Consider the following 13,362-nt stretch of genomic DNA (forward strand, 5'->3'; position numbering starts at 1 on the left):
TCAATGAAGGCTAAGTAGATGGCTTTTTTTCCTTCCAAGGCGTTTGCTTTCATGAGATTGATTAGGAATACATTTAAAGCTTTTCCTACTCCACTGATGAAAGCAGTTTGTCTCACATCCAGGATGTTGGCCTGGGTTGCCCATTTTTTTAGGTCTCTTAACAAGATGGACGCAAATAGTTTGCCTATGGAATCCATCAGCGCTATTGGTCTATAATTCCTGGGGTTCCCTCTCTCTCGTTTTTTATAGATTGGTACAATATAAGCCTCTTTCCAAGAGGAGGGGATTTGTCTAAATTGTCTTATTTGCTGTAATAATGTGTGAATTAACTTTGACCATTCCTTGCAGCTGTCTTTCAGCATCTTATTGAACTTGCCATCTGGGCCCGCTGCCCTAGAAGCACTTAGTTTTTTATCATCATTACGATGTCCTCTCTGTCGAAATCTAGGGACAAGGGAGTTTCATCAGGGGCCTTTTCTGTTGCTTTTTTCTTAATTTTCCCATCAAATAACGGGGTGTAGTGTTTGACCCACGCCTACTGCCGATCGGTTAAGGTCTCTTTTATTGATTATGTCCCACGTGCTTCTTGCATTATTAGTTGACACTGCGGCAAACATTTTCTCGGCGTCACCCTGAGCTCTCATAAATCGAGTTGAGCGGAGCCAGTTTTTAGAGGTTTGTCGACACTTCCTCCATTGTTCGTCTTTATTACTGGCGTTGGCCTTTTTAATGTGTGTCAGCTCAGCTCTATATTGTTTCCTTCTAGCCACTAAGAGTTCATCATATGCATGTTTCTTATGAATGGTTTTCACTTTATTTCAGTCGTACTTGACCTCAAATGCTTTCAGCAGCCATTTATATTCAACCCCATCCTCACCGTTCCCTATTGCAATTTTATATTTTTGCACCAGTTGTGTGATTGACTGTGTTTTAATCCTTAATCGATTTCTTCCCCAGGAGACTTCTGTTTCCATTTTTTCTTGTCTCTTCGGTAGTAGTCTCAATTTGCAAGCAAGTTCCGTTTCCAGTAGGCTATGGTCGCTGTTTTTTTGTTCTCTTAATTGTGAAGGGGTTTATCCATTCCAGTGTATTAGCACCTACAAACAATAGTCTAAGCAAGCTCCAGCTTTCCCACAATGCCATGTGTTAGCTCCTGTCAGGTCGCCTCTCGTCTGGCTGTTTAGCATCCTCATATCTCGGATTCGCATTTCCTCCATCCATTTTTGTTATTTCCCTACTAGATGTTCCGTTCTTTTGATCTTCCTCTCCATATCCAGCAATTTGATGTTTAGATCTCTGCTAAGGAGTATCAGCTGCTCTTGGTCCTCTATCATTGGCTTGTCGATGGCGTTCATGATGTCTTTTAAATAGCCTTCCAAGTTTTGCTTTTTTCGCTCCAGTAGGTGTTTATCACTAGCAGCTTTGATGGCCCATTATGTCCCTCTGAATGGAGTGCTATTTTTAATATGTGGACGTAGGGATTTGGAATGTGGTGTTCCAGAACTTGCATGGTACTATCTAATTTTTTTAGAATCATAAGGCCTGCATAAGGTCTTCCTTTAGGCCCCTTTTTGAAAGCACGGAATAAGCTGGAACTATTGAATACGGAACCCATCCAAGAAAGCAGAAAACCACACCACCTAGCAATAAGAATCCCACTAACACAAAGGAAAAAACAAGCACACCGGAGGCAGGTTCAAGACACAGTGCACACAGCACCAAGCTGGGACCCTAGGCAGAACAATAAGAGACATTGCAACTGGTCAATGGTGGCTCTTTGTGGAAGCACCGAGTGGACATCCAAGAGACTCACCCTAAAAGAAGTACTGACTTCTCATTATAGAATCCTGGCCATTAGAGAACCACAGAGGGATCACACGCCAAACCATTCTAGACTATCTCAAAATGCTCTAAGCCAACTAAGAAGGTAACAGAGGATGGCGGAAAACAAAGGCACACAAGGAACGCTTTAGAAGGTCAACAGCAACACAGACTCGCACCCCAGACTCTGAAACTCTCCTCATCCATCTTATGGTCGACCTTCAAACCAACCTTTCCTTCCTGCTCGTTTATAGACCACCTTCAAACAGTTGCATCTTTGCAGAAAGTCTCTCCAACACAGTATCTAAACTCTTGGTGGATCCCCAGCACCTAATTATTCTTGGAAATGTAAACATGTGGTTTAAAGAAGAAAACAAAACCTCTGTCAAATCTTTCAATTCCTACATGGCAATGTTCAGCTTAAACAAATGGTCATTGGAGCAAGACGCTCTCCTTGACAAGCGCCTGATGTCATTTTCTGTGTAACAGGCCTGGTGGCTGGAGCGCCCATCCATATTCTATGGGTCGACCACCTAATAATCCCTTTTGTTATCAATGCACCAGCTTGCAGGCTCCTGACTCTGAAAGGACCAACCACCATTGCCTGGAGAAGCTGCATCACACTCAACCTGGAGGACCTTGAAGAAATAATGCAAGATAGTGAGCCAAACCCCAAATAATCAGACCGTCCACTCATAGAGGGAAGGATAACGATGCCTCAGGAATGGATATAAGAAGATCTGGACATCCTTACAGCTTTGAAATATATACCCTTATTACCAAAAAGACTACAGTGAGGGTGTTTGCACCCAAGCTACGAACCCTGTAAAAACAACAACCAGCAGGACAAGGCAGCCGATCAGCAACTGATCCGAAGCTACAAAGCAATAATAGCAAAAGCTAAGAAACTCTATTAGAGAGAACAGACCAGTAACTTACCCAGAAAAATGTGTTCAAAATAAAAACACCAACACCCCCCCACAAACTGTGTCTGTTATCAACACCCATTTCCAAAATAAAGTGAAAAACTCCCAGAAAGCCATAGACACAGCACAGGTTGTCGAAAAGTATCCAATTCATCACAAGGACAACCCAAGCACACCTGCTCGCTCAATCAATACAAGCCAAGCGCAGATGCAGACTTAATAAAAATCAGGCTTATCTGGAGACCCCTGCTCCTAAGAAAGCCATAAAACAGGTGAAAGCAACTATCAAATCAGGCTTCTCTGGAGACCGCTGCCCCTAAGAAAACAATAAAACAGGTGAAAGCAACTAACAAATCAGGCTTCTCTGGAGACCCCTGCCCCCACGAAAACAATAAAACAGGTGAAAGAAACTAACAAATCAGGCTTCTCTGGAGACCCCTGCCCCTACGAAAACAATAAAACAGGTGAAAGAAACTAACAAATCAGGCTTCTCTGGAGACCGCTGCCCCTACGAAAACAATAAAACAGGTGAAAGAAAATAACAAATCAGGCTTCTCTGGAGACCCCTGCCCCTAAGAAAACAATAAAACAGGTGAAAGCAACTAACAAATCAGGCTTCTCTGGAGACCGCTGCCCCTACGAAAACAATAAAACAGGTGAAAGAAACTAACAAATCAGGCTTCTCTGGAGACCCCTGCCCCTAAGAAAACAATAAAACAGGTGAAAGCAACTAACAAATCAGGCTTCTCTGGAGACCCCTGCCCCTAAGAAAACAATAAAACAGGTGAAAGCAACTAACAAATCAGGCTTCTCTGGAGACCCCTGCCCCTAAGAAAACAATAAAACAGGTGAAAGCAACTAACAAATCAGGCTTCTCTGGAGACCCCTGCCCCTAAGAAAACAATAAAACAGGTGAAAGAAACTAACAAATCAGGCTTCTATGGAGACCTCCGCCCCTACGAAAACAATAAAACAGGTGAAAGAAACTAACAAATCAGGCTTCTATGGAGACCTCCGCCCCTACGAAAACAATAAAACAGGTGAAAGAAACTAACAAATCAGGCTTGTCTGGCGACCCCTGCCCCCACGAAAAAACTAAAACAGGCGAGGGAAACTGACAAATCAGGCTTCTATGGAGGCCTCCGCCCCTAAGAAAATATCCACGCTAAAGATACCACAATTCTATGTTTTCTCAAAGTGATGAACTCTTTCCTGGAAGCTGGAATTGTACCAAGACCTGTTCAGACACCACACATGAACCCACTCCTAAGAAATACCATAATAAATCCGGAGAAACCGAACTTCTACTGACCAAACTCCAATATAGCCTACCCAGCTCGACTCCTACAAAGCCATGCACACAGACAATTCCTGGAAGACACGCACCCTAAAACTTCCCAAATCACACACTAGCAGTGTTCAGATCAATGATGGAAGCAGAGTCAGCACTAGTTTCCTTTCAGGGCGACCTTCTAATCATCTCAGGATCTAACCTTACCTCGGCCCTCAGCCCTCTAGATAGCTCAGTGGCCTGTGTCGCCACCCGCCCTGTGCTCAGTGGCCTGTGTCGCCACCCACCATGTGCTCAGTGGCCTGTGTTGCCACCCGCCATGTGCTCAGTGCCCTGTGTCGCCACCCGCCATGTGTTCAGTGGCCTGTGTCGCCACCCGCCATGTGCTCAGTGGCCTGTGTCGCCACCCGCCATGTGCTCTGTGGCCTGTGTCACCACCCGCCATGTGTTCAGTGGCCTGTGTCGCCACCCGCCATGTGCTCAGTGGCCTGTGTCGCCACCCGCCATGTGCTCAGTGGCCTGTGTCGCCACCCGCCATGTGTTCAGTGGCCTGTGTCGCCACCCGCCATGTGCTCAGTGGCCTGTGTCGCCAACCGGCCTGTGTTCAGTGGCCTGTGTCGCCACCCGCCCTGTGCTCAGTGGCCTGTGTCGCCACCCGCCATGTGCTCAGTGGCCTGTGTCGCCACCCGCCCTGTGTTCAGTGGCCTGTGTCGCCACCCGCCATGTGCTCAGTGGGCTGTGTCGCCATCGCCCTGTGTTCAGTGGCCTGTGTCGCCACCCACCCTGTGCTCAGTGGCCTGTGTTGCCACCCGCCCTGTGTTCAGTGGCTTGTGTCGCCACCCGCCCTGTGTTCAGTGGCCTGTGTCGCCACCCGCCATGTGCTCAGTGGCCTGTGCCGCCATCCGCTATGTGCTCAGTGGCCTGTGTCGCCACCCGCCATGTGTTCAGTGGCCTGTGTCGCCACCCGCCATGTGCTCAGTGGCCTGTGTCGCCATCGCCCTGTGTTCAGTGGCCTGTGTCGCCACCCACCCTGTGCTCAGTGGCCTGTGTTGCCACCCGCCCTGTGTTCAGTGGCTTGTGTCGCCATCCGCCCTGTGTTCAGTGGCATGTGTCGCCATCCGCCATGTGTTCTGTGGCTTGTGTCGCCACCCGCCCTGTGCTCAGTGGCCTGTATCGCCACCCGCCATGTGCTCAGTGGCCTGTGTCGCCACCCGCCCTGTGTACAAGAAGAAACTGAGACTGAGAACGAAGTAAACGTGGAGGAGAGTAGAAAGAAATAAGAAAGATAAGTAGGGGTAAAGCCATAAAGAGATTTAAAGACAAGACAGAGAAAATTGAATTTAAGACAAGAATGAAATGGAAGCCAACCGAGAGAAGATAAAGAGGAAACAATAGATTTGCGGTCCGAAAAAAGAAACAAAATACAAATAGAAGAAGCATTAAAAACAGACTTAAAAGGTGCGAAATGGGAAGCAGGAAGACCAAAGAAAACAGTGGGGCAATAAAAAACACAGAGAAAGAATGAGTGAAGAAATCAATAGTTTAGTCGCTTCAAAAGTTAAAAAGAACAAACTTTACGTACATTGAAGAGATGAAAGCGACAGGCACGAGAAGAAAGAGAGATATGATGAGAAAAAGACAAGTCAGAGTCAAGGTGAAGCCCCACTCTAGGGGCTGATGAAGAAATAGAAGGTTGAGAGGGAGGAACACATTAAAAGAAGGAGGGGGAGAAGGAATAGTATTAAGAGGGGAAAAAGAGAACCTCAGTCTTAGCTGTTCTTAAAAGTAAGCAATGATCTGACATCCCAGAATGATTAGCAAGAAGACAAGCAGGACGCTTATCACGAATGAGCAAAGTAAGGAAGAAAAAGTCAGAAAAGGCACTTGCACAGAAGTCCTGGAAAAGCCAAGCTTTGCCACCGCCAGCAGGTCTCGGCTTGAATACATTAGGTGGGCATTAGCCAGGCACTGCTGTCATGATCCCAGGCGATCACACCATTTGCCAGTGTCTGCCATCTTGGCCAGGCAATGCAACCATGCAAATACCTGGGCAATGCTTACACACGAGCCGCAACTCTTGGCTTTTCCAAAGCTGCAGTATTTCCCAATCCCTGGACGGTGCCTGCTGGCAGTGCCACGCTATATACAACACAGGACAGACACAACAAACGCGGTCATCATCGAGGGTCCTAAAGCGCCCCTTCCAGTATGCTGGGCTTATCCTGGCAGCGCGTGATCAAAGCAGCCGACCTCTCAAATAGAAGGGGGCATAAAGTAAACCCATCAGGCTCTGCCTTCTGCTGCCGGGGCAGTGCTGTAGGGTTAGCCATGTTTCTCCCATTGGCGCAGTGTATAAGGGCTTTGGTGCCAGCATATAGCCTAACAATTGTGCAAGTCGATACATGCATCACAAAAGCCTCCGTGATCACACGCCATTACAAAGCAGACGTGAAAAAAAGTGCTGACAGACTGCCTAGCGCCTGTGCTGCTGTCTCTAGGCGCCTTCGCCTGCAAGAAACTGCATCTGCTCTGTGTTACACGTAACATGTAACATGTATGTCTTCCGCACGCTTACAATGTAACAGAAAGAGAACAGGATGGCGCTGGCCCCTTGAATGAATGTGTCTTATTTTGCAAAAGTTTTTGCTATTGTGGTACCCAGTCTTGTTTGTGTTTTAGCAGTGTTTCAAGCTAATGAAGCGTAGGTGTGGCTGCGCATATGATGTTAGTGCTTGGAAAAGGCTTAGTTGGTACCTGTAGAGAAGTCAACATCGTTGGCTTTGCCAATGCGTGTTTCGCCTTGATTCTTAAATGACTTCCCTGCATCACATGTTTCCATCTTCTTACCGTGTCCTGCCTTATTCCTTTCCAGCCACAGCGCATCCTCCCAACACGACAGGTATGTTCCCCCTCAGGACCTCAGGAATCGCACCTTACATGGCTGTGTTGGTGTTCAGCGGGACAGCAGTACTGGGGGATATTAGATCTGTGACCTCCAGTGTGACGAGCCCCCTCACACATCTGTGGTGCGTGGCTGATGAGTCACATGGACGCGGGGAACAGGCAACACCCACAGAACTCATTGACTGTAATGCCTCAGTCTGTATGAGGTCAAGGACGAGGCACTCATTGAAAGCATTGCATCCACTTTTACAGGTCAGATCTTGAGCAGGGAAGACGGAGGGCAAAGTGACCCCAGGTAGGCCCTCTGGGTGGGTGTAGGAGCTGAGTCGCGTGTCACCTGGAGAAGACTCATAGACATGTCTACGTATCATGTGAAAGGATGAGGCACTCTAGTGACATTTCTAGAGCCCTGGCTATGGGTGAAGCACTACATCTATGCTGGCGGGAGCAGGAGCATTTACTAAGTGCCGGAGAGGGTCTTCATGGCACCATGTACAGTGTCATGTGACGCTTTCCCTGACCTGGGCCAAAGCTATCCTGTGTCACAGGCCTGGGGGAGGTGTACACCCTCAAGACCACGTCTGAGGATAACTTCTGAAACTGAAGGAAAATGAGGACCCGGTTATCTCCGCCTCAATGGACCCCTTATTGAGAAAGATAAACCTTTGGTGGATGAGCAGACCCTAGAGCAGGGGTCTGCAACCTTTGGCTCTCCAGATGTTTTGGACTACAATCCCCATGATATTTGGCTATTGGCTATGCTACATGGGATGATGGGAGTTGCGGTCAAAAACATCTGGAGAGCCAAAGCTTGTAGACCACTGTCCCAGAGACTCTGGTAATGCTTTTGGCATATGCCTAAGACCAGAGCTAGAGTTAACTGCTTGAAGTGACTGGCACCCCTGGAAATCACAAAGGGGCGGTTCAGAGAAGCTGAGAGGAGGAAGCAGAGAGGTCGACTAAGAAGATCCAGAGAAAGGTAGGGAAGAGGTAACGTCACAGATGTCCACATGATGCAGGAGAAGGTTCATGGCGGAGTAGGAGAAGATCCACAAATTAAGAGTGATGAAGTCAGAGAAGATTAGGGAACCATGGAGCCCAATGACGTCAAGCACCACTAGACCATCTCTGAATAGTCATGGGTCAGAGGGAGTCACTAGTGGAAAGTGGAATGGCAGAGTGACCTTCAGGTAGATACAGATAAGGCAATATTACAGAACTAAAGGGGAAGGACTTAGAGACAGGACACGTGAAGCATTCCTGCATCATATGCAGGTGTGGGATTCTCGAGCCAAGACTCGCAAAGAAAAAATGTCAAGTACTGAAGAAGAGTAGAAACTAAACAGCAACAGGTGGAAACATGAAATCATGCACACAAAAAGGGAAACCATGGGAAAAGCACTGGAGGTTGAATAGTGTCTTGCAAAAGGTGGGGGAGATGCAACCACAAACATAGTGAGACTGCTGATCAACATGAAGGGCAGCAAGACAGAGAGGCAGTAAGAGACAGCAAGTGCAGTAGAGAGAGGTCACTGTGAGGGGTGAGCGCAGGGCAAAGCATTGGGACTGTGCAGGGAACAGATGTTTGGAGTCTGAATGGTCAGGCTGACAGGTAAGCATTGGACAGAGAACAGTTGGGAAGGGAGGAAAGATGTTAGACAGAGAGATCAGTCTTGAGTCGAGGTAGGGAAAGGCCGGACTAATAAAGAGAGGTCAGACTGAAGGATTTGGACAGAGTCATAGAATTGTAAAGAGAACAGAAAAGGCAGTAGAGAGAGAACTGAGAGAAGAGAGATGATGGACCATTGACATTGTCTAGTGAATAGCTGGGGACGAACAGAGAAAGGAGAGGTCAGCCTGAGGGGCAATTCTTGGAGGGAGCCACAACACTATGTAGGGAATATCTGGAGGGAGTAGTGAGAGTCCATACTGAAGGACTAGCATTGAGTAGAGTACTGAGAATGTGTAGGGAAGATCTGGTGAGTGTAGTGAGAGTCTATACTGAAGGACGTGCACTGAGTAGAGTCATAAAATTGTGTAGCGAAGATCTGGAGGGAGTAGCGAGAGTCCATACTGAAGAACTAGCATTGATTAGAGTCATGAGACTGTGTAGGGAAGATCTGGTGAGTGTAGTGAGAGTCTATACTGAAGGACGTGCACTGAGTAAAGTCATAAAATTGTGTAGCAAAGATCTGGAGGGAGTAGCGAGAGTCCATACTAAAGAACGTGCATTGAGTAGAGTCATGAGACTGTGTAGGGAAGATCTGAAGGGAGTAGCGAGAGTTCATTCTGAAGGACAAGCCTTCAGTGGAGTCAGGAGACTGTGTAGCGAAGATCTGGAGGGAGTAGCGAGAGTCTGTACAGAAGGAAGTGCATTGAGTAGAGTCATAACATTGTGTTGGGAAGATCTGGAGGGAGTAGGAAGAGTCCACACTGAAGGACAAGCATTGAGTAGAGTCATGAGACTGTGCACAGAAGATCTGTATGGAGTAGCGAGAGTCTGCACTGAAGGACGAGCATTGAGTAGAGTCATGATACTGTGAAGAGAAGATCTGGAGGGAGTAGCGAGAGTCCATACTGTAGTAAGAGCATTCAGTAGAGGAATGAGACTGTGTAGGGAAGATCTGGAGGGAGTGCGAGAGTCCATACTGAAGGCCGAGCACTGAGCAGAGTTATCAGACTGTTTAAGGAAGATCTGGAGAGAGTATCGAGAGTCCACACTGAAGGACAAGCACTGAGTAGAGTACTGAGACTGTGTAGGGTAGATGTGGGGGGAGTAGCGAGAGTTCATTCTGAAGGACGGGCATTGAGTAGAGTCATGAGACTGTGTATGTAGGGAAGATCTGGAGAGGTTAGTGAAAGTCTGTCTGAAATACAAGCTTTGAGTAGAATCATGAGACTGTGTACAGAAGATGTTTATGGAGTAGCGAGAGTCCGTACTGAAGAAAGAGCATTGAGTAGAGTCATGATATTGTGTAGGGAAAATCTGGAGGGAGTAGTGAGAATCCATACTGAAGGAAGAGCAATCAGTAGAGTAATGAGAATGTGTTGGGAAGATCTGGAGGGAGTAGCACAAGTCCATACTGAAGGATGAGCATTTAGTAGTGTCATGAGACTGTGTAGGGAAGATCTGGACGGAGTAGCAGAAGTCCATACTGAAGGACGAGCATTGAGTAGAGTCATGAAACTGTGTAGGAAAGTTCTGGGGGGAGTAGCGAGAGTACATACTGAAGGACAAGCTTTGAGTAGAGTCATGAGACTGCGTAGGGAAGATCTGGAGGGACTAACGATAGTCCATATGAAGGACAAGCTTTGAGTAGAGTCATGAGACTGTGTAGGGAAGATCTGGAGGGAGTAACGAGAGTCCATACTGAAGGACGAGCATTGAGTAGAGTCATGAAACTGTGTAGGGAAGATCTGAGGGGAGTAGCGAGAGTACATACTGAAGGACAAGCTTTGAGTAGAGTCATGAGACTGTGTAGGGAAGATCTGGAGGGAGTAGCAAGAGTCCATACTGAAGGACAAGCTTTGAGTAGAGTCATGAGACTGTGTAGGGAAGATCTGGAGGGAGTAGCGAGAGTCCATACTGAAGGACGAGCATTGAGTAGAGTCATGAAACTGTGTAGGGAAGATCTGGGGGGAGTACCGAGAGTACATACTGAAGGACGAGCATTGAGTAGAGTCATGAAACTGTGTAGGGAAGATCTGAGGGGAGTAGCGAGAGTACATACTGAAGGACAAGCTTTGAGTAGAGTCATAAGACTGTGTAGGGAAGATCTGGAGGGAGTAGCAAGAGTCCATAGTGAAGGACGAGCATTGAGTAGAGTCATGAAACTGTGTAGGAAAGATCTGAGGGGAGTAGCGAGAGTACATACTGAAGCACGAGCATTGAGTAGAGTCATGAAACTGTGTAGGGAAGATCTGGACGGAGTAGCAAGAGTCCATACTGAAGGACGAGCATTGAGTAGAGTCATGAAATTGTGTAGGGAAGATCTGGGGGAGTAGCGAGAGTACATACTGAAGGACAAGCTTTGAGTAGAGTCATGAGACTGTGTAGGGAAGATCTGGAGGGAGTAACGAGAGTCCATACTGAAGGACAAGCTTTGAGTAGAGTCATGAGACTGTGTAGGGAAGATTTGGAGGGATTAACGAGAGTCCATACTGAAGGACGAGCATTGAGTAGAGTCATGAAACTGTGTAGGGAAGATCTGGGGGGAGTAGCGAGAGTACATACTGAAGGACAAGCTTAGAGTAGAGTCATGAGACTGTGTAGGGAAGATCTGGAGGGAGTTGCGAGAGTCCATACTGAAGGACGAGCATTGAGTAGAGTCATGAAACTGTGTAGGGAAGATCTGGGGGGAGTAGCGAGAGTACATACTGAAGGACGAGCATTGAGAAGAGTCATGAAACTATGTAGGGAAGATCTGGGGGGAGTAGCGAGAGTACATACTGAAGGACAAGCTTTGAGTAGAGTCATGAGACTGTGTAGGGAAGATCTGGAGGGAGTAGCAAGAGTCCATACTGAAGGACGAGCATTGAGTAGAGTCATGAAACTGTGTAGGGAAGATCTGGGGGGAGTAGCAAGAGTCCATACTGAAGGACGAGCATTGAGCAGAGTCATAAAATTGTGTAGCGAAGATCTGGAGGGAGTAGCGAGAGTCCATACTGAAGGAGGAGCGCTGAGTAGAGTAATGAAACTGTGTAGGGAAGATCTGAGGGGAGTAGCGAGAGTACATACTGAAGGACGAGCATTGAGTAGAGTCATGAAACTGTGTAGGGAAGATCTGGGGGGAGTAGCGAGAGTACATACTGAAGGACAAGCTTTGTGTAGAGTCATGAGACTGTGTAGGGAAGATCTGGAGGGAGTAACGAGAGTCCAAACTGAAGGACGAGCATTGAGCAGAGTCATGAGATTGGGTAGGGAACACCCAGGTTGAATAAAGAGGTCAGACTGAGAGGCGAGTGCTGAAGGGCCCAAAGAGATTGCCAATCCTTCCTGTCAGTCATCTTTTTTCATTGGCATTTGGTAACTCCTGATTCACTTGAACCCACCATTTTCCCACCTGCTGGAGAAGGTAAGGTGTTGCACATATAGGCTCTTTGGCCATCCCAAATGATTATCATATTTTGTTTGCTACTCTCCCCGGCCCTCTTAAATGCAGAAAGCAAAGGCCCCAGAAAGGACCACAGCCGCGAACACAGACATGTCCGCAGACCTCACCAGGTACTTTTGATTGTTTTTCAGAAGGGGCGCAGTTGAGGCACCGAAATCTGGACAATCCCGTGTGTGTGTGCCTTTTACATGCACTACACAAACAAGTATCATTTACATGTATGGCAGGAGGCATTAACATGGATCCCTGGATTCTGCAGGTGCAAAAGAATGGGTGTAATCATTTGGGATTCCAGCATCCTTGCCCGCATATAAAGGCAATTCCGGCAGAGGGGCACAGGTAATTGCAGCACAGAGCTGCCGGCTGAGGCGCGAGCTGACTTTCCACTCCACCCCCCCCCCCCCCGGCTGAGGCAGGAGCTGACTTTCCACTCCGTGCCCCCCGGCTGAGGCAAGAGCTGACTTTCCACTCCGTACCCCCCGGCTGAGGCGGGAGCTAAATTTCCACTCCTTCCCCCTGGCTGAGGCAGGAGCTGACTTTCCACTCCGTGCCCCCCGGCTGAGGCAAGAGCTGACTTTTTACTCCGTCCCCCCGGCTGAGGCGGGAGCTGACTTCCCACTCCATACTGCCCGGCTTAGACGGGAGCTGACTTACCACCCCATCCCCCAGCCCAGTTCTGTAAACGCACTAATGTGGCATGCTTCGTGTTTTACTGGCGAGAACATGTGTGTACAGTCTGGGGCTTTCTCTCACCCCCATCAAAATGGCCCATAATGTTGACATATTGTTAGGAAACTTACAGACCCGAGTTGTCTGATAATTGACTAGTGAACCCCCACCTGCCCTCTTTTACTGATACACTCTGCCACCAGAGAGTGTATCCTGTCTCTGGCCATCTTTTGAAGCTTGACGCCCTTCTGCCACACTTATGAGCGCAGACGTGCCATTCCATCATGTTCAATGATCTCAAACCCATGTTTTTCACATGTAGAGATATGTATGTATCCACATGTGTCCTGGAGATCACAGGTTTGTTTCCTGCCTGAATGGTCACTACTCTTTCTCATGTTGAGGCTGATATAATGAGTGCCATTAAGTTGCGCAACAGTAATCGTTAATATGTTAGCAGTAAATGTTATCAACAGTTATGGCAATGTTAACAGTAAATGGCAATACTGCCAACAGGCTGTATTGTGTGCTGTGTAAATCACTTTCACTTAAGTTACAAAATGGCGCCCCTGCAGACACATATTAGTGATGACCTCATATCCTCCTGGACGTGCCTGTATTCCGGATAGCGGGTAAC

General features: G+C 47.6%; 1 protein-coding gene across 4 annotated transcripts in view; it reads left to right on the forward strand.

Moving 5' to 3' along the window:
* Nucleotides 1–13,362, forward strand: part of LOC138473324 (deleted in malignant brain tumors 1 protein-like) — a 633,955-nt gene that overhangs the window by 458,180 nt on the left and 162,413 nt on the right. For 3 of the 4 annotated variants that reach the window (XM_069611990.1, XM_069611992.1, XM_069611991.1), the window contains one exon: nt 6,911–6,937. The exons of the other annotated variant lie outside the window; for it this stretch is intronic. In XM_069611990.1, coding sequence (XP_069468091.1) covers nt 6,911–6,937 — 27 coding nt within the window. The remainder of the gene's footprint in view (nt 1–6,910; nt 6,938–13,362) is intronic. 4 annotated transcript variants of the gene reach the window in all.

Source organism: Ambystoma mexicanum, chromosome 8 (genome assembly GCF_040938575.1).
Source record: "Ambystoma mexicanum isolate Mex_15411 chromosome 8, UKY_AmexF1_1, whole genome shotgun sequence".
Classification (NCBI taxonomy): Eukaryota; Metazoa; Chordata; class Amphibia; order Caudata; family Ambystomatidae; genus Ambystoma; species Ambystoma mexicanum.